Source organism: Haplochromis burtoni, unplaced genomic scaffold (assembly GCF_018398535.1).
Source record: "Haplochromis burtoni strain Fernald_Lab_line unplaced genomic scaffold, NCSU_Asbu1 Contig_314, whole genome shotgun sequence".
Taxonomy (NCBI): Eukaryota; Metazoa; Chordata; class Actinopteri; order Cichliformes; family Cichlidae; genus Haplochromis; species Haplochromis burtoni.
Window position 1 is genome coordinate 279,062 of NW_024582675.1, and position 20,664 is coordinate 299,725.

General features: G+C 45.1%; 1 protein-coding gene across 2 annotated transcripts in view; it reads left to right on the plus strand.

Annotated features, from left to right (window-relative positions):
* lrig1 (leucine-rich repeats and immunoglobulin-like domains 1) overlaps nt 1–20,664 on the plus strand; it is a 33,406-nt gene that overhangs the window by 9,212 nt on the left and 3,530 nt on the right. For both annotated transcript variants that reach the window (XM_005941340.3, XM_005941341.3), the window contains exons 2-14: nt 1,800–1,871; nt 2,699–2,773; nt 10,565–10,702; nt 10,926–11,069; nt 12,023–12,166; nt 12,617–12,760; nt 14,398–14,541; nt 16,646–16,726; nt 18,319–18,390; nt 18,573–18,644; nt 18,771–18,934; nt 19,222–19,572; nt 20,269–20,550. In XM_005941340.3, the coding sequence (XP_005941402.1) occupies nt 1,800–1,871; nt 2,699–2,773; nt 10,565–10,702; nt 10,926–11,069; nt 12,023–12,166; nt 12,617–12,760; nt 14,398–14,541; nt 16,646–16,726; nt 18,319–18,390; nt 18,573–18,644; nt 18,771–18,934; nt 19,222–19,572; nt 20,269–20,550 (1,883 nt within the window). The remainder of the gene's footprint in view (nt 1–1,799; nt 1,872–2,698; nt 2,774–10,564; nt 10,703–10,925; nt 11,070–12,022; nt 12,167–12,616; nt 12,761–14,397; nt 14,542–16,645; nt 16,727–18,318; nt 18,391–18,572; nt 18,645–18,770; nt 18,935–19,221; nt 19,573–20,268; nt 20,551–20,664) is intronic.

The window sequence follows — 20,664 nt, forward strand, 5'->3', positions numbered from 1 at the left end:
AGGTGTTAAAATACTGTGAAACTTATCTCATCTGATAGGCAAGAAAACAGATTTGTCTCAATGAAGTGGGAAGGAAAAGACGGAGTTGTGTAAATACCATAGGTGACTGAGGAAAAAAAGGCACAGGCGTGCTTGCACACACATAAAAGGCCAGTTCTGTTTGCTGCTGTGGCCTTTGGCACCAACCCGACAGGTTTACCCCCCAACCTCGACTTTGTTCCTTCATCCTGCTTTATCCTTCTCCTTATTTTAAACCTTGAGTATCATATCTGCAGTCAATTTTCCCTGCTTAATTCAATATTAAATATGAAAGTTAGAAATTCACAAAGCTCCATGATTGTGGCGTTTTTGGATAAATCTTTTACTTGCTTGTTATGCAGCATGGACTGCTGAAATTTCTTCTGCTATTTTGTGCCAAATGCAGGTTGATTAGAAACTACTGATAGCTTGTCCAGATGACGGCACTGCCTCTCATGCTGTCGGTGTTGGGTGTATCTTTGGCTCATTATACCTGCCTCTAGGCAAAGGCGATCAATGGGGACTCTGTGTGTGTGTTGTTTTTTTGGCTTCGTCATAACAAGGTAATTTCCTCCCGTTGCAGGGAACAATAATTTAGCGATCTAGGCCTGAATGGGAGGTGCCCCAGTAAATGATCATGACATAGACATGCATACACACCTCTCTGTCAGCCCCGAGGGCAGACACACGCTCTGCTATTATCTCGTCTCACACACACACTTTGAGAGAAAGAAATGGGGAAAAAGACTGTCATTATCTGCAATTGAGCACAGAAGACAAGAAAGGGAAATCTGTCAAGTGAGATGGCTATTGAGACTGATGGGCATAAATTGTTTAAGAGGAAGTGTTGTGAGCATGAAGTATGAAAATGGCAGGTTTTTTGTGTTTGTTTAGCTTCAAATTTATCTTTTAAAAAAATATATGTCGCTGTCCAGTCTGTGGGCTTTTAAGGCCACTGTGGGACAAGAGCAGAATGAGGAATGCGTTACATCAGGTAAAAGTGTCCCCAGACTCTGGGAACAAGTAGCCATCTCTCGGCAGGCCTGTGAAACATTCCTGGGCCGTCTCTCACGTCTGGACAGAGGGATGGAGGGGCGGGAGGCAGGCGGCTCGGAGCTGTGGGCTCCCTTTGTCTCGCCTAGCCTAGCCCCACCACGCAAACACAAACAGCGCTCTCACTGCGGCCTGCTCTGCCAACAGGCAGGCGACATGCCAGCTAGGCAGGAGGCAAGTGTGTGACACAGATAGCACTTGTCTACGTGAGATAAACTCGATTCATACGGCGTGGGAATCTCGGTGAAAAAGCAAAGGTGTGTTAGCTGTGTTTTGTTTTTTTTTACCTGCACTCTTAACCGCAGTAAGGCTGTGTCACTGGACAAATTGCTCACTAATAAGCTTCTGTACAAGTCAAGTGCCAGCTATTAAATACACCGTTAGCTGAAAGTGCAAATTGACTGCTGCAGATGAATGGCCTGTGGGTAATGTTTGGAAAGTGAGCCAGGAGAGAGATGCTCTGTATCGATGGTATCGATTCGGGCCCTCCTTGAAGGCTGGCGTAAATTTATGTACTGCAGTGTTTTCAGGCATACTTAATGCAGACAGATGAGGATGTTTGTCAAATGGGAAACATAATTGCTGCTATTGATTAGGATCCTTATTTAAAGTGCTGAAAAATGCCAAGGACAAAAGCAATAAAAGATGTGAAACACCATTGCCCTGCAGGTATTTCAAATAATTGTTGTTTCCTGTCCTGTAATGAGCAACTTTTTGTTTGTTTTCAGAAATCTCGGCTACAACAAACTGACTTCCATCAGTCCTGAAGCCTTTGCCAACCTTCCCAACTTGAGAGAGCTGTAAGTAGTCACCCGCAGAGCACTCATGGTTTCTGCTGACAGTCCCCTTAAAATCTCCTAAACCCTTTTCAGTAAATGTGTTTGGCCCTGTTGGATTGTCGCCAGAAGTGTCACCTGTTTTTTTTTTTTTGTTTGTTTGTTTTTTTTAAATAAAAAAATAAAAAATCAGTTACTTCATTCTGGCTAACTCCCATCTTTGCCGCGCCGCTTCTGAGCAGCATTCTCATATGTGTTCCCTTGAACTAAGTCCAATTGAGAATTAAGTGGTGGTTTTCTATATTAAGCCCTTTCCCCCACCACCTGATACTGTGGCCAACACTGGCCTTGTAAATATTTTATATGGTGAGGAGAGGGCTTGGTTTTGTGTCACTCAGCGCCAGTACACAAGGCACACACACACAGATACAGGAACGTACTGGTGATACACACACTGGTGACATCTTTGGCAGGCCAGCGGGCCAGTCATACGCTCCCGGACATCTGTTTTACTCCCATGTTATTTTCAGTTTTTAAAAGGATGACTTGCCACTTGCTGTGCAGCAGACGTGAAAAATCCTATATGTTGATTTATACGTGCTTTGACTGAAATGAGTTATAACAACCATATCTAAATATGTGTAGATATCTGTGCACACACATCCATCCATCCATCCATCCATCCATCCATCCATCCATCTATCTATCTATCTATCTGTCTATCTATCTGTCTATCTGTCTGTCTGTCTGTCTGTCTGTCTGTCTGTCTGTCTGTAGTCAATTTTCAAGGGTGCTCCTTTATCAGCGGTTTGCTTCTCTAACCCTCTTCTCTCTGTGTTTGTAACTTTCAGTCGGCTAGACCACAATGAGCTGACCTCCATACCAGATTTAGGACAGGCTGCATCCAAGATTGTGTCCCTCTACCTGTGAGTATTACTACACTTACTGATTAACATGGCACCAGAAGATCTGTATCCAAAAGAGAGACCTTTCCCTTGTAGCCTGTGTGTGAGGTGCCCCTGTGTGTTCACAGCTGCAACACACACACATGCCCAGACTCACAAACAGTGACAACAACAAAGAGAGTTAAACGTTAGAGAGTGCGGTCACACTCACGTCTGAAAGGGCACAGCAAATATTGCTCTTTTAGTAATTTTAACAGATTGATGAAGCCAGCCATGCCTATGTATCCCATGTCTGCAGAGGGCTTCTGTTACTGTATTCTTAGGTCAGTTGCCTCACTGGCGTGCTTTTAAATAGTCTGTTGACATATGTTGAGAAAGAATAGGCCTTTGCATCTCATAAGTAATGTTGAATTCATGTGAAGGTAGCCACAAATGTGACTCGACTGCATTTAAATTAGCTGGTGTCAGTACGAATTTCTGTCTTCACAGATTAGCATGTGATGGAGTGAGCGACCAGTCCTTTTACCTTTCTATGTGGGCTTGTCTGCAGTGAGTGGTGCTGGCTGTTTGGAGTGTCAGCTCGTATATAGTTCTAAGTCGTTGCTCCCAGTTGTGAAATTGTGGCGGGGCTGCGCTGGCATCTTGCTGCATATTTACAGCCGTATTTGGAAAGGGCGTGGGTGCGCTTGTGTTTGTCACAAACGGTTTTTTTGCAATGGAAGGAAATTGATGAAGTGGGGGGTAATTCAGTAACTTTATTCATGCTGCTAAAAGATGGCGAAAGCAGTGATGATTCAAGCCCACAGAAATATGTGATCTTTTTATTTTTAATGTTGTTCATAATAAGATAAAGTTAATGCAATGCAAAGTAATTGAAGGAAATAAAAGAGTTCTGACACCTTGTTTTCTCAGGGTGTTACCTAAAGCAACTCATAATGCAAGAGACAAAGGTTTTTAAAAAACCGGTATAAACTTCAACAAAGGTAGTGATTAGTCACAAAGTGCAACAGTTTCCCTGAACGTTTGTTAACAAATAGAAATAATCAATATTCTGAGGATGTTTCTCTTCGTGAGTGCTGAGCAGCGGTGGCCTCTCTGCACATGCTCCACACATGTGCAGAGCATGTGACAAATGCAGCGCCTAGCCCCTCAGCTCAGGGTACGGGGGCGGGGCTTGCCAAAAGGGGTTCGATAACAGCAAGGAAAAATATGCCATTATTGTCCTAAATTGCTTGTGTTTTAGTTAATTAAAAAATTATATATATGTATACAATAACAGTAATGGAACCAACAAAACGAGCTGAACTACGTAATTTACTGTGCAAATATAAATGTAGCTGCAGTGCACTGCTTCCCGACACCTCCGATTGGGGTCAACAAGGCAAATAAATGTGGGTAGTGACGCTGGCCTGTGAATGGATATGGCAGCGTTGTGGTTATTGCGGTATCCACAAACATTCTCACAACTCGCTCAGCCTGAAACGAGCAAGTTAATCGGCCATCGTCGAGTGCTAACCATTAGCTTCACTCTGTATTTTCTTTCACACTTTGCTGGCATCCAGGCGGGCTGCATGGTAGTAAAGTACACAGCTGCTGGTTCCTATTACATTGGTCATCGACATATCAGATTCAGCGGGGATCTTTGTGGGAGTCACACGTCCGCCTCTCCCTGTGTGTCATCTGCCTGCTTCTCAGAATTTATCGTGATGCACTGATGTGGTCAGAATATTACTGTAAGCTGTGGACAGTTGGTAAGGGAAGCATCTGTGGTTTGATTATTCAACTCTAACAGATGTCTGTTGACGTGTATCAGAAGTTTGACCTTCTGTTATTGTGTGTCATGGTTTGTTTGTTTGTTTGGGGGTTTTTTTGGTCTGTATCTTTAAGTTTTAGCACAGTCTCATGTTCACTCTGCCTCTGATATAAAACAGACTGGAGCAAGTTCACCTTTACTTGCACAAACTGTGTCCAGTTGCAGGCCCTGCAAATGATTGGGGTGTCTTTTTTTGGGTCTGACTTGCAGCCTGTTGCTAGGGGAAAGGCCAGTAGTGCTGATGGGAGTGGAGGCTGGTGGGAGGGTCCGATTTTTACTAAGCCACGCAGCTGAAGTGAAGGCCCACCGAAGCACTTGCAGCTGCAGCTGTCAGTCACATAGCTTACAGTAAAATGGGTGAGGGTAGGGAAGGGGAGGAAGGATGAGAAATCAGGGAGGTAGTAATAGATCGTAGTATCAGAGCAGGATGACACCATCATATGTCGAAAGAGGAATGGTTAAAGGAGAAGTAGTGGATGAGGCAGCAGGAAGGGTGCAGAAAAGAAAGGAAAAAGGAAGTGAGAAGTGATCTTGGGTTCAGTGTCATTCCCAAAAGTAAATCCAATGTGCTTTAACACACCAACTAAGTCCTCTGCAGTGTGTGTGTGTGTGTGTGTGTGTGTGTGTTCGCACGCGTTCGCGCGCATGCACCTTGGCAGACGCAGCAGCTCGGGCTGCTGGGCGGTGTTCCTGTGCTGTTGGTTGGAGATCGTCCGGAATGTAGTCTGACTAGAAGTTTGTGTGAGACAGTGGCTTGCATAAACATACAAACACCCAGAGAAGCAAATGGATAGAGAATCTGTCTTCAGCCGCTCATCAAACAGTAAACTCTCCAAAAGCCCAAGAGCATTTTATATGTGGTTGCTACTGACTGACAGGCTGACTCCCTCCGAGTCTTCTAGTCTATCGAATGACTTGTTGCAGACAAGGTATGCAGTCATGAATAAAAGGATCTATCCAGAAGGTGTCTTGACACAGAACCTGAAATAAATGGTGAGCTCTAGAAGGGCTGGGCGATATATCTTTTTTTTTTTTTTAAATATCGATATATTTTCATACGAGATATAAGATGTGACAATATCGTTTATATCGATATAGTATATGTTACGTTATAATTATACTTGTGGAGCCGCAAGTTTGCCTCTCTTTCGTCCACTTTTGTCTCTACGCAACGTTACTCGGCCTCGCCTCTCCTTCACTGAACACAACTTCCCTCCCCCATAGCTTCACCTGCAGGCAATGACAAGATGAACACGGCAAATCTCTGTTAACGAGTTACGCGGATCGCCCGGTGCGTGGGGCTGGATGGCGTCAACGTGTTAGCGAGCTAACCGCGCTAACGACCTAAAATCCTTTCATTTTCTCAAAAATCGATAGTGCGCCTTATGTGGTACACGGCGCTCAGCAATCTGTCAAAAAATGTTTTAGTACGACTTTGGTAAGCTATGGAGCTGCACCGCTTGATGGATTGTCGGAGCATTACGGCTACCGTAGTCTGGAGCCTCGCTGAGTGCACGTACTGTGCTTCAACGTAATATTACCGTATTGTGTGTGTATAAGGGCCATAAATGGCACCTGTTAAGAGACATGGTTACAAAGGCTATGTCCACACGTACCCGGGTATTTTTGAAAATGCAGATTTTTCTATGCGTTTGCACCTTTCGTCCACATGTAAACAGCGTTTTCAGTCACTGAAAACCGAGATTTTTAAAAACGCCTGTGGACGGGATTATTATTTTTTATTTTTTAAAACAAAAACGGAAAATCTCTGTTTTCAAAAATACCCGTGTACGTGTGGACGTAGCCAAAGAGGATTTCAAACTCAAGGCTGCCAGCCACGCAGTAGAACTTGGGAATAGAGCAGCTGTGAAATCTGTCTGTCTTTGTTATTATGCTCAGCGTCTTTTAGTTTACATTTTGACTGCACAATTGTGAGCTTTTTGTTATGCACAAAAACAACATTGCTTTCTTTTATTTATGGAGAATTATTATTTAATAAATGCTGATAATTTATTTTTGAGTAATTTCTTCATGTACATCTACGGTGTATGTTAATAAGTGCCTGTGTGACATCTGGGACACAGCTTTGACTAAGAACTCTCTTTTTGTTCTTACCTTATGTCTTTAAAAAAATATCGAGATATATACCGTATATCGCCATCCAGCTAAAAAATATCGAGATATGAATTTTGGGTCATATCGCCCAGCCCTAGCTCCTAGGATTTTTGGCATTATAAATTTCTGCCAAATGAAGAGCAATAATTGCAAAAATGAACACTTGTGGGGTTATTTTTTGTACATTCATTTTTCACCTTCACTGGAAGGTGAAGAACGAAACTGCTGACTGATTCATGTGGGTGTGCAATATACAAAATGAAAAACAAGTACATCAGCCTGGCTTCTACGGAAATAATAGGAATGCTAAAAAGAGACGAGTGGGCAGATGAGTTGCTTTTGTTCTCAATGTTTTGTTTGATTGAGAAATGACTCAGACTCAAATTTTTGGCCTTTTTGGTGCCTCTTGTAGCACTCTCCCTTTGGTGCTTTCATCCTTTCCGTACATGTCTGCGAGCTCTGTTTTTTGCTGCACTTTTTGATCGGGTACAGACAAGCATGGCGGGGTGGTCGAAACTTGTGGTCACTTTCAATTTGATTAGATGTCCATCAATCATCACATAAAAGACATGAATTACTATTAAGTCATCTGAGCATGTCAAACTTTCTGTTAAATCATCCAAAGGCCATATGCCAGGCACCCACAGTTCCACAATACACTTGGCGAGCCTGCTGATGTCCTGCAGGCTCCCAGAAAGCCACAGCAGGATGACAAGCAAAACAGAAGCAAGTAAATGTTTTAAAATCAGGGTGTCAAAGCAGAGCAGCACAAACTTTCCTATTGTGCTCATCGCCTGCTTCAGAGGGGCTCTTTAACACAGCTTGGGATAGAATATGTATGGCCCACTGGATGATCTAATTTTCAAATAATTCTCCCTTTGTCCTGACAGTGGACTTCAAACGGAAAGAGACGGGCCAAACAATCGACTTCAGAGATGGCACTGGAAACAGGAGAATGGGCACGCTAGTGTATCCCCCCCAACAAATGCACTTTCCATACATCAAAAGACGTGTCAAAATGAGCCGGGCTCATGATAATCAGATGGTCGATGGGGCAGGGTAATGAAATTTGGAATTAAGTGGAATCAAAGCGAATAAGGAACTCCCGGACATCAAAGGGAGCACGGGTGAACCGAGCTCCTCTTTATCAGAAATGTCACTAGCCGTATGATAATCAGTTTTTCATGATCGCTACTATTGTATGTGCAGACTTCAAACACGATGAGCGCCGAGGCTTTATCCGTCTCTCACACGGTGCAGCTGGGCTCTGGCTGTGGGAGGGGAAAGTTTGATTGGAGCGGTGGAGGAGGAACGGGGGGGGGGGGGGGGGGGGGGGGCGGGGGGGGGTTCAGCCTCTCCCACCAGTTTGAGACTGATCTGTTTTTCCACAGCGAAGGTCACCAGCTGTTGACCTCGCCTCACCCCATAATCCCCCCTCATTTTCTCCTCACCCCTTTGCTTCCTTCCTTCTTTCTTTCCATCCCTTTCTTGCTCTTATTGCTCACTGTTGCCACTGTCTGTTGCTCTGGCCCATGTGTGCGTTTGTTATTTGTGTTGTGTGTTTGCGCATGTGTGCTCATCCTTAACCATTTCTGCCACTGTTTATTCAGGTGGGCCACTGTGGTTTGAACCCTCCTACATCCCATACACCAATAAATGACTGTGTGTGTGTGTGTTCATCTGCTGGCTGCAGGCTAGAAAAAGAGGAGGGATTGACCTTGTTTTGATGAGTTTGACTGGTAGAGCACCTGCCACCTCACACTTTCTGTGAAGCACACACACGCACTGCCCTTTTAAATATAACACTATCAAACTCTTAAAAGGTCAAGTGAATTGATTTAAAGATGCTGCACGTGATTTGGTTAAAATCTCTCTGTCCCTGATGTTTGATAAGTAATAAGCTGCCTAACTTCCAAGAAGACCGTGACCTTTTATTAACCGAATTGGTTCGACATGGTGATAGTGTGTATTATCAGATTTGGAAAGAATCTACAGTAAATCTGAATGAGGCAGGCCACGTGACAGTACTCTTAGGTTTGGATCATAGACTGTGTTTAAAAGCCACTGTGGATTTTTGAACGATTAACCTTAGCATTATGAAGAATGTGATGTGAAAGAACCCTATTTTAGACCAGAAGGTGCAATGCTAAGCTATCAGCTACTGTCAGCTAGTGTGAAGCCTTAAGTGGGGTGTTGTTGTTGTTGTTGTTGTTGTTGTTGTTGTTGTTTTTCATTGCTAGTTTGCTGTTTTGAAACCATACATAAGATGTGCTCCTTTCTGAAAAACCATTTTGTTTAATTGTGGCCATTCTAACTTAATATTTCATTCATTATTTCCTGGAATGAGTGACTTAGCCTAACAACTTATCGGGAAAGTCTTGCCCCCTCCCTGATCAGACGATTGGCTTCATTTTTCAGACCTATATCCGTGCTACCTATCGCTGTACCTTCAGGGTTCGTACGGGTGCTTGAATTTGACCCTGAAAAAGGCGTATGAACCCTGTACCTTACAACAGGTTGCATCGTCTACCAGAGAATTACGGTACATTAAGATGCTCCAAAAAGCACCAACATCCAGTACTGTGACTGGAATTAGGAGAGATGCAGCTTTACAGACAGTACCTGAGTGAGTAATAAAAAATGAAGGAGGGGAATTAGCTTCCAGCTATATTAATTTCATGATAGACGTTCAGCGATTAGCATTATGATGCAGCAGGACTACTTTTGGAGCCATGAGAGGAACTGTAGTTTTGTGGCACTCCAGACAGCTTTGTTTAAATTCAAGAGAAAAAAGAAGTTGGTGTCATTTGCTGGAAAACGGCTCTTGGGAAGTTGTGATTAACTAGTTAGAAGCATCAAATGGTTTTGCCTTACAAGGTGATGTCAAACACGTTGCTTGTGAAAGCTAAAAAAAAAAGCCTCCGTCATGTAGCAAAGATTTCCCTTGAGTGGTACATGTCAGATGATGAAGTGGCAGTTTGCTTATTGCTCTGCCTTTTTGTGTTACTCTGTCGTGTTTCCTATCTTTTTAAATGTTTTGTTTTAGTTTTGTAAAAACAAAATTTAATCGTTGGGCAATGGATGTGGTACTAAATGGATCCCCTGACCCTAGTTAGCACCTAGTCATGTGTCAAACGTGTCATCCAGCAAAAGCTTTCATGTACACTCAGATTACACAGGCCTTCAGTCTCCAGACACACACACACACACACACACCACTTTGGTTGCAACACGGATAAATGTCAAATATCACACTCCATCAGTCTATCTCACTCTTTATTATATCACTGTCTTTCTCAACCTCTCTGTGTGGAACACGTCTGCTCCACAAAATAAAGAGCACAGATGTGGAGGAGGTCAGAATAGGGTAAAGAGAGTCACCCTCATTTCTGAACAAGAGCTCTAAACAGGACAGCCTGAGAGGAAATTCAGTCTCCTCTCAGGCTTCTGGCTAAACCAGGCTAGCACCCACTGACAAAGCTCGGCGGAGATCGAGGTTTCCTTGTGTAAAAACTCCCTGGGTTCATTAGGACCTTTAAAGTAACTCCTCTCCCCATTTCACAACATACCAAGATTTTCCTTCAAGTGGCTCTGGTTCATCACTGAGGCCCCATCCATCAGACAGATTTTGTGGCTGTTTTTTTGTCCTTGGGAGTTGTTTAAAGAAGACCTGCCTCTGTTTGGAAGCACTTAAAGTACTACATTTTGTGGTGGATGAAGACCACTTTGTTCTGTGTGTTCTCATTTTCTCACTCTCTCTTCCTGAATGGGCTTACAGAAGCCAGTGGGATTGGAGTGGCTTCCCTGATGGGAAGAGTACACAAAGTTTAGGTAACAGTGAGGACCACACCTTATGTCTTCTGTTTGTGTTCTTTATTTTTCAGACATCATAATAAGATTCGCAGTATTGATGGCAGGCGGACTGGGGAGCTGCTTTCTGTGGAAACCCTGGACCTGAGCAATAATGACATTACTGAGCTGCGAGGACAGTGCTTCCCTGCAGGCCTCCATATCCGAGATCTGTAAGTAGCATCTCGGAGGATTCCTGTGGCACGTCATGCACCAGCTATTTAATTAAAACAAAATTAAATAAATTAGTAAAGATAAATATGTTATTTATTATATGAGGAAACTTTAGTTCTATAACTAATATTAAGTGATGTTAATGGACATGCACATGCAAAATAACATGTTTTCCAAATATAAGATTTCTAACAAACCTCACTGTGGCTTCCCTTTGTTCAGGTACCTCAGTAACAACAAGATCAATGTGTTGGAGCTTGGAGCTCTGGACCATTTGGGCGAAACCCTACAGGTTCTAAGACTGAGCCGAAACCGCATCAGCCAGATCCCCGTGAAAGCCTTCCAGCTCCCGAGGCTCACCCAGCTGTGAGTGCCACTGGATTTGATCAGTTTTAACAATGTAGGCTAGTGTGCTGACAAGCTTGAGCTTTGATCTGTCAAAACAGTTCACCCTGCAAAAACATTACGCTGTTGTCATATCATATTTAGGCTGAAAACCGAGCGCCTTTCCCAATTGTAGTGTTTGGAAATGACACAGAGATGAGCCTTTTCCCTGAGAAGGAGCTTCTAGTGTCTGCTGATTGAGCTGTGTGTGTGTTTAACATTTAGAGTGCTGTTAGTGTGAGCTGTACCACTAGGGATGGATAAGACCTGACTAGGTAAACACCAGAGCCATATTATTGGTGATTTATTGCCTTCTTCCATATCCCCCAAAGTGGTTAGTTTAGTCCCCACACCATGCTCCTTTATCTTCGTCAAACTTCCCTCTAGCATAACGGTGAGGTAGACCCATTTGTAGCTCAACGCCTCCATTCTGGAGAGCAAAGGGACTCGCGTAATGGGAGTCTCTCTCTATTGTGGCTCCAGTAGTTTCCCCAGGTGCCTTTTGTTGGACATGGGGCCCCAGTGACACTGTATCACCACATGCTAGAGGTGATGCACATGAGACACAAAAGAAGCTTTGTGAATGTTTATCTTTGAAAAAGCTGAAGGCTTTTACAGCCTACACACACGCACACACGCACACACACACACACACACACGCACACAGCGGCTGTACAGATTCATTGTTACATCCACAGGCACCTCAGGCTTTTTATACAAAGAGAAAATGAGTAAAGTTTTTAATCATCTCACTCTGTCTTAATTCAAGGGGTAATAACACATGTAGTGTACAACCCTGGCCCCATATCACCACCAATGCTTGATAAATGCCTTTGCTGAATAAGGGCAAAACAAGGGGAAGATGTTTTTTCTGCTGCTTCTCTTTAAAATGGTCTTCTGTTTACAGTCATCTGTTTTGTCCTACCACCTTTCAGTGAGCTGAACAGGAACCGTATACGCCAAGTGGAGGGTCTAACCTTCCAGGGTTTATCCAGCCTGGAGGTGCTCAAACTACAAAGGAACAGCATCAGCAAACTGACTGACGGAGCCTTCTTTGACCTGGCTAAGATGAAAGTCCTGTACGTACTAAACATGACCTTTAATAATACCAAAGAGAATCATTTATTTAAAACTATTATCCGACTGGTTTTGTTTTACTTTCACAAGTTCTCCTGCACAGCAGAGGACAAATCCGGATAGTTGAAAAAAAAAAAAATCTTAATTTAAAGAATTTGGGTGCTGCAGTTAGTTTGGAGCGAGCACTATCTGATTGGCTAATCCTATTTGCACTCATTTACTGCCGTTACAGGAATACTCACTGACTAAAAAAGATCTTTTTGTACCCTTACTGGAACTTTCTCACAATTACACTTTTTCCCCCTCCACCCAGAACTTTTACATAATCACTTAAATTACACGCAAAATAACAGAGTAATGCTCACAAATTGCATTGTAATTTATGTCACAGTAATGTGGTGAAATGTTGTGAGATCAACAGATTCTCACTGCAGTATCTCTGTGTCATGCAGGCACCTGGACTACAACAGCCTGACAGAGGTGAACAGTGGCTCGCTTTACGGACTGACTTCCCTGCAGCAGCTGTTCCTCAGTAACAACTCCATAGCACGCATCAATCCTGATGGGTGGAAGTTCTGCCAGAAGCTAAGGGAGCTGTAAGTACCAGCATTCAAATTAGCCCGAACGCACACTCTCTTGCCAGATGTACCGCTAAAACGTTTCACCGGAGAGTGGTTAAATATCCGAAAAACTCAGCTTGGTAACGACAAAAAGCGTATATATCAGTGCAATTTGCATTTTTTAAAATAAAGGTTTAAATGCTAGCTCTTAAAGTTTCCACTAACACTAAATGTGGATTCTTAAAGCCTCGAGAACCCAACTCTTTTGACCTGCCACCCATATCATCATCACCATCTCCCTTTCAGGGTTAAACGACATTTTGTTTTAACACTCAGTACGCTTACACTATTCTCAGGATTAAGCCTGTTTATCCCATAATTAGAGCTGGGCTCAACAGCACTCGAGCGCTTCGACATGAGTTTTTGTGCTCCGTGTGTAAACCTGCGGCAAACCGGCGTGTAAATCCTCCGCTGGATGTTGTTGTAATTACACTGAAGGATCACCTTCACTGCCTTTGTCTGCCGAGTTATTATCTGAGAGTCTTTCCTGCACTGTTGACACGACTGTCGTAATGCCGCTTTAAAGTGCTTCGCTCAGCTGAGGCGTTGCTAACTACGAGGTAGCCGGGGCTATCTGTGGCGCCTATGTTTGTTTATGTGTGACAGTCAGAATGGATAAAGTGGTAGATGGTGATCGCGCTAGTTTGCTCTGCGTATCTCAGCGCCGCTTCCTGTACGCTCCCGGCACACGTTTCTCCCAGCACCGCACCTTTCCACCAGTTATATAATTTTATTATCTGCGTTTTGATGACCCTCACGGCTGATAGAAGTGAGTGACTCGTCTTTATGAGAAGCCTTGTTATTGCATTCCCGATTCGCCGGGCTGAACTGGTCATCAGGGAGAATCTCTGCACACATGACTAGTCAAGCAAACCTGAGACAGACAGAGAGGGCAATAAAATGCACAATACTGCCTTTGAGCACTGTTTGAAAGATACCGTTGTAAGATTTATTATCAGTGGTAATCAGGATTTGCCATAAAAACCACGAAAAGAAGAAACATTCTTAGAAGTCTCTTCAAGCTGTAGTTTCATTTCTTTTCTTTTTTTTTTCCTTTTCTTTTTAAGATTGCAAGTAAACCATCTCTGAATTCCTAAAACAGGGGAAATCCCTTGGAAACCCACGCAGTGTCGACACCCCATTAGTATGTTCCTCAGGCCTTTTAATAAAAAAGAAAAGATTTAGAGGCTGGATGTGAATATGAGTAACATTTTGAGGGTTCCAGGACACGAGTAGCAGTTTATTCCCCTGGGGTTTACCACACGCTTAAGTAGTCTTATAAACGGAGGTTGTAGACATGCTGAGTCCCAACCCAGAATTTCTTTTCTTTCCTGTCAGACGATGCGAAGCTCATTTAAGCTCTGACTTCTGCTAAATCCATTCTCCGTTAACATCATGTGGTGTGGAAAACCGTACAATGGAAAAACGCATCATAAACTGGCAAATGGTCATCGAATGGGCTTTGAAACTGAAGTATAATGATGTCGTGGTCTCAGTGGTCTGCCAACCTTCCAGACCCCACACAGAATATTTCTCTCTGTCTGTTCTGTTTTTTTCCCTCACTTTCTCTCTGTCGCTCCTCTTCTTCTGTCTCTATTTCTTTCTCTCTCCAGGAATTTGTCTTACAACAACTTAACTCGTCTGGATGAAGGGAGTCTGGCAGTGCTCGGGGATCTCCACACCCTCCGGCTGGGCCACAACTCTATCAGCCACATCAACGAGGGAGCCTTCAGAGGCCTCAAGGCTTTACGCATCCTGTAAGTACACCAGCCCACCCCCAACCACCATTACCAAGCCCCAAACAGACCCCTAACTCACACATTATGCCCCTGCTGACCATAAGGCTAAGACGTGCCACTTGGGAGCAGTGAAAATTGAGATGCTTAATTTTGTTTTTTGCCTGGGTGACATTTGATAGTTAATCTCATGAAGTCCCTTCGTTTGACATAGGAAAGAGGGAGCTGTTGGCTTTCAGTGAGGGTTTACTGTCATTTGTATTCATGTCTTTTACAAGGTGTCTATTGTCATGGTTTCTGTAGCAACTTCTTACTTTTTTAGTGCCTTTTTTCACTTTGTTTCTTCAGTTTTGTCTGGGGCGTTTGTTTTGTCTCCAAACAACCAGCAATCTTGGATCTAAAAGGGTTCTGTGTCACTCGGCTCCCTTGAGATCCTTCCTGGCTTTTTTGAAGCCATGAATGAAGACAGAGGATTTTTTTTTCCTTTCCCTGATCCACCATGTGCACAAAAAGCCCAAAGAAAGAAAAGGGGAGAACCACAGGGAGAAAGCCGGTGGATAAATCCAGCAGAAAGACTTGGGGGTCTTGGTCCCTAACCAAGGTCTTCTTGGCTGAGCTGTTCACAAGAGAGCCAGAGAGGAGAGTAATACCAGAGCCTGCTAGAAAGGCTCTCTGACAGCAGGGTCAGAAGCCAAGGCACATAAGGCTTCTCCCTCTGCTGGCACGCTGGATGCCAGATAACTAGCTACAGAGGGTGGAACAGGGAGCTTTCACTGCCATATCTCAGCCCTTCTCATGTTTTTCTTTCTTGTCTTTAATTAACCGCTTTGTTTCATTTGGCTGCACACTTTCAAACCCCTCTTAATGCCCATTTCTTCCCCTCTGTTATTCTAAGTGTGTTCTGTCATCTCCTAACGATATCCCACAATACATATAATCTCTGTCTTAATTTTGGAATTTTTTCCTCCTCTCTTGTACTCCTTCTGCTCGGTGTCTTTGAGGCAGGCCTAATCTAATCAGCAGTGGGGAGGACGTGCATAGGCTGGGCCCTGAAAAGGAGCCGGGGGAGCTTTAATTGGGCCGGAGTGGCTGGTTGCGCTGGCATGGGGCTGGAGCCTGAAACGGGGTGTGAAAGCTCCAAACAAGCCAGCCTGCCCTCTAATTCGGCCACGGGGGTCGTTGGCTCTCCGTGCCCCCATCTCTCCCTCACTCTCTCTCTCTCGCTTGCTCCTCTACTCTGCAGCCCCCGCCGCTGCCCTTGCTTTAACAAGGCAATAGCCTTTAACATCCACCCAGCCAGAAAGAGTAGGAAATTGGCAGCTCCAGTCCAGTCAAACAGACACAGTCGTCAGCGCAAAGTGAAAAGAACCAAAAGGGGATAAGAGATGCTTGGAAAGCAAATGGGAGGAGGAGTGGAGGTGGCTATTGTGGTGGGGGTGGAGGGGTGGGGCTGACCATTAACCCCGAAAGCCCTTTCTCAAGTTTGAGGAAAGTCTTTTTTTTTTCTTTTTAATGGCTTGGAGAAGTTCTCAGACTCTGCCGCTTGTTCTTTTTGATCACCATGCAGCAGGGCGGAGCGGTGGCCCCTCTGCAGCTATGACTTCACTGAAAGAGGTAGCTCTCAAGCAGAAGCATTCAGCAAGTGTTCGGAAACCCCCAACTTTCGTTCACTCAATCTCTTCTGTCTTTGTCTGGCCATGACTAAGCTTGGCTGCTAACCCCGTCGGCACTCTTGGCTGCGCCGTACCTGCCAGCATCGGACTTGCAGTCCGAACTGTCTGGCTTCTGGCATTGTGTTCTTGCCAGTCCCTCTATGCCATCATGAATTATACATGTTTCCCTGCACTGGGGTTTGCCTCAACACACCAGCGCACATGCACACGTTTTCACACGCACACTCCTTCTCCACCCCTCTAAGGAAAGAATGTGCTTGGTTGGCAGAGCAGAGCGGGAGAGGGGCTCTTTAAGCCAGGTGCAGCGGGGGCGAAGGGGGTAACCCGTGACTTCCAAGAGCAGCTTCTGCCAGGGCTGTGAAGCGCTTCAGCGCTGCCAGGACCAATCCCTGTTCCTCTCCTCAACCGCCTTCCGCCGTTCTTATCCTCCTCTTTTCTCTCATTCTCCACAGGGAGCTGGACCATAACGACATCTCAGGCACAATAGAGGACACCAACGGGGCCTTCTCTGGATTGGACAGCCTCATCAAGCTGTGAGTGTCTCCCCTCCTTTTCATCCCTCAGCCCTGGCCTGCCACTGTCTCTCTGCTCTCTTCAGAAAACAAAAATAGAGAAAGCGAAGGGAGCCGCCTCCTTTTCTTGCATCCCAAAGCCACTCCAGTTTAAGTTTGTTTAGAACTTTGAGACACTATCACGAGCCCACACTTTACTTTGAAAAAAACATGCTCACACTGAGCAACAATTTAAAGGTCCCCTCTTTATTTAGTTTATTAGTTTTTTTCCTCCTCATCCTATAGAGGCCACTTTCTCTTCAGTTCATTCTAGCGTTCATCTTGTGATTTGATTGTAAGCTTTATGGGCAAACTGGGTTCTCTTTGCTGATAATGGCTGGAAAAATGAGTCATGTTTTTAATTACTCATCGGTGCTTTCAAACGCCTTGTATAAAGTTCAATATCAAAAGTTAGTAAGCTTAGAAATTACAGAGGCGTGAAGTTTCTGGCAATGAACAGCAATCATCAACCCACAGGATGAAAAGATGATGTCCAGCCAAGATGGTTCCCAGTGTGAGCACCGCTGAAAGAAAGAATGAGAGAAAGAGGGGAGAGAAAGGGCTTTTCTTTGAGCTGGCAGGGGTTCGCTCCCCAATAGGCGAAGGACTATTTCTCCTCCATAGCCGCACTCCCTCTCATCCCCTCATTCCCAGTCTCTGTTGTTAAGAGCTGAGAGAGGGTGAAATTGAGGGCCGCATTCAGTCATCAAACATCAAACGCCTCATGAGCCCCGCCCTCTGACCCTGCCCCTTTTGTCAAGGCGTTGTCGGAAGCTGCCTGATGCATCCCAACGCTGGCAAAGCGAGCCATGGGAAAACCAAGAGAGAGAATCTTACATCAAAGTGTCCATTACACACACAGAGTTCCCATTTTAAAACTGTTTTTAAAAAGCTGCGTGGGAATGCCGCCACATGAGATGGAAGTGGATCTTACTGTTCAAAAGATGATTTTTGGATTTGATTCAGTTACAAGTGCATGTGACAGCTTCATTGAATTCCTTTAAAAACAAAAAATTATACCGTTATCTGTGTGACAAGACTGCCATTTGTTTGTGTACATGTGGACGAGTTTGAACACTGGGCTCTTCTTTGTGAGCCAGCCAGCCGTGTCTCCTCTTCCTGCGATCCAAAGGCTACAACGGGTATGAGGTGGTGGCAGTGGCGGGATGAAGGAAGGGGATTAAGACCCCAAATCAGAGCAGCTAGACTTTGGGCTTGACAGACACTGAAATGATTACACGTATGTCCTGTTCGCGGGGGGGGGGGGGCTTTTAGATTCTAATAAAGATAAAAGTGGTCTTTGAAGAGCAGCACAGAGCCCAGGTGCCCCCGCCCACCTCCACATCCCTGTTCCATCCCCTTTACCCTTCCTCTTGGCTAATCTCCACACAGTTCAGGTTTCCAATACCTCACCCCCCCCCCGCCGTCAATCTTATCAGATTCAAACCGGCTAATTGTGCTTCTCTCTCTGTTTTGTTCTCTCTTCTCATCCCCTTCCCCCAAAATGTTCCCTCCTCCCTCTTCCTCTCCCCCCTTCTTCATATATTGACACCCCTCGTGTTTGGAAACGGCAGGACTCTGTTTGGAAACAAGATCAAATCCGTGGCCAAGAAGGCCTTCTCTGGCTTGGATACCCTGGAACACCTGTGAGTATCCCAGGAGAGAGAGCGGAAGAGGGGAAAGAGGGGGTGGAGTGTAAGGGGGTGTGGGTTTTGTAAAAGTAGTTGGCAGGGGGAGGCTGCTAGCGTCGTGGTGAAAGAGAATGATATCGGTGTGGGTAACACTAATCTGTTCACACTTGATGAAACAGTATTTAATATTTCAACAGGAACGTGGGGGAGAACGCTATTCGCTCCATTCAGCCCGACGCCTTCACTAAGATGAGGAACCTCAAAAGCCTGTGAGTTTAACACGGATCTTTCTGGTTCTGAGTGTGCTTACAGAACCTGCCTGCAGCAACTCACTCACAAATACAGAAAAGGGTACAGTGCACGTGACATATGCTTGTCTGTTCCCTCTCCTCCAGTCTCATTCAAAGCAACAGCTTGCTGTGTGACTGCCAGCTCCACTGGTTGCCCGACTGGTTGGTGGCACGTGGTTTGCAGGTCGGTATCAATGCCACCTGCGCCCACCCGGAAAGTCTGAAGGGAAAGAGCGTCTTTGAGGTTCCGCCCAGCAGCTTTGTGTGTGGTGAGTGTGTGTGTGTTCTCTGGTTACATGGCTGTGTCATTGCTTTGTGATGAGTAGGAGGCGTTCAAGGCACAGATGGGCCACATACATGGGCTCCGCTGTCCTGTTATTGACACATTTGCATGTATTTGGGTAGTGTTTTTGTTTAGTTCTGCGATAAACTCTCCAGCAACATGATGTCAGTTTTTATTTTCCCTTTTTACATTCAGACACCTGCTGAGCAACGCTTGTGATAATATCCTCACGCTTTTTAAACACACTTTATTTCACCCGCTGCCTTTTTTTAGACGACCTCCCCAAGCCTCAGATCACCGTACAGCCGGAAACCACAATGACAGTCCTCGGCAGTGACGTTCGTCTCACCTGTACAGCTGCCAGCAGCAGCTCCTCCCCCATGACCTTTGCCTGGCGCAAGGACCAGGAGCTCCTTCGTAACGCTGAGATGGAGAACTACGCCCACGTGCGTGCTCACCACCAGGCCGCGACACCAGATCTGCCGGGAGGAGGAGGCGTGATGGAGTACACTACGATTCTCCACCTGCGCCGCGCCACTTTTGCCCACGAGGGTCGTTACCAGTGCATCATCACCAACCACTTTGGCTCCACCTACTCGAGCAAGGCCAGACTCATCGTCAACGGTATGTTGTGTTGTTCACAGCTTCTTTGGGTCACTTTTATTCATTTATTAAAACAGACGAATTGTTTCAGCTGTTTATATTATTCAACTGAATTTCAAAATTACAGGGCCCACCGTGAGTTTGTCTTTCGCTACAATAAAGTCCCCTTCCTCTCTCTCACTCTCTTGAGCGTCCTCTCCTCTAGGCTGATATTTGGAACAAATTGATTTAGCTGCATGTCATCGCTGACAGGCTTGATCTATTCTGCGCTCTGGCAGGGAACCAAACTCTGAATAAATACTGTCCAACTGCAGGAAAGCAGTGTGAAAAAGCCTCCATCAGACCTCAGGCTTCTTCTTAACCCTTGCTGTAGCCAAGTGCTCGCTCACAGCAGATCCTGTCAAACTGAATTTAGCATTTTGGCAGTTATTTACCTGGTTGTTGCTTTGGCTTACTCATGTATAAATAAAGGTTTCCTGCTTTTCTAACTGAATGTTTCTTGATTTGAATGTCAGCAGCAGCTGGGAAAATGAATGAGCAGCTCTGTAATCCTTTACAACTGCTGTTGCAGTTCTACATCCTGCTCGGGTAGACTGCCTATATGTTTGTAAATGAGGAAATTACTCAAACTATGAAGTGGATTGTCAACCTTCCTACAATATATAAAGGTCATATTGTTTTGATCTGCTAATACTGAAGGAATTTTTCCATCCGTAGTTCTTCCATCCTTCATCAAGACTCCCAGGGACAGCACCATCCGAACCGGCCACACTGCCAGGCTGGAGTGTGCTGCAGAGGGTCACCCGGCACCTCAGATCGCCTGGCAGAAGGACGGCGGCACGGATTTCCCCGCCGCCCGCGACCGCCGGATGCACGTCATGCCCGACGACGACGTCTTCTTCATCACGGACGTCAAGCCGGTGGACATGGGCGTGTACAGCTGCACTGCCAAAAACACAGCTGGCACCGTCTCTGCTAATGCCACCCTCACCGTACTGGGTAAGAGCTGGGTTTGGTCAGTCCGAAGCAGAATGAGAATCTTTATATTTTGCTTTCTCGCCAGCTGTGGCCTTGCTGCAGGTCAGGGGTCAGAGGTCACAGTTAGGGGTCAAA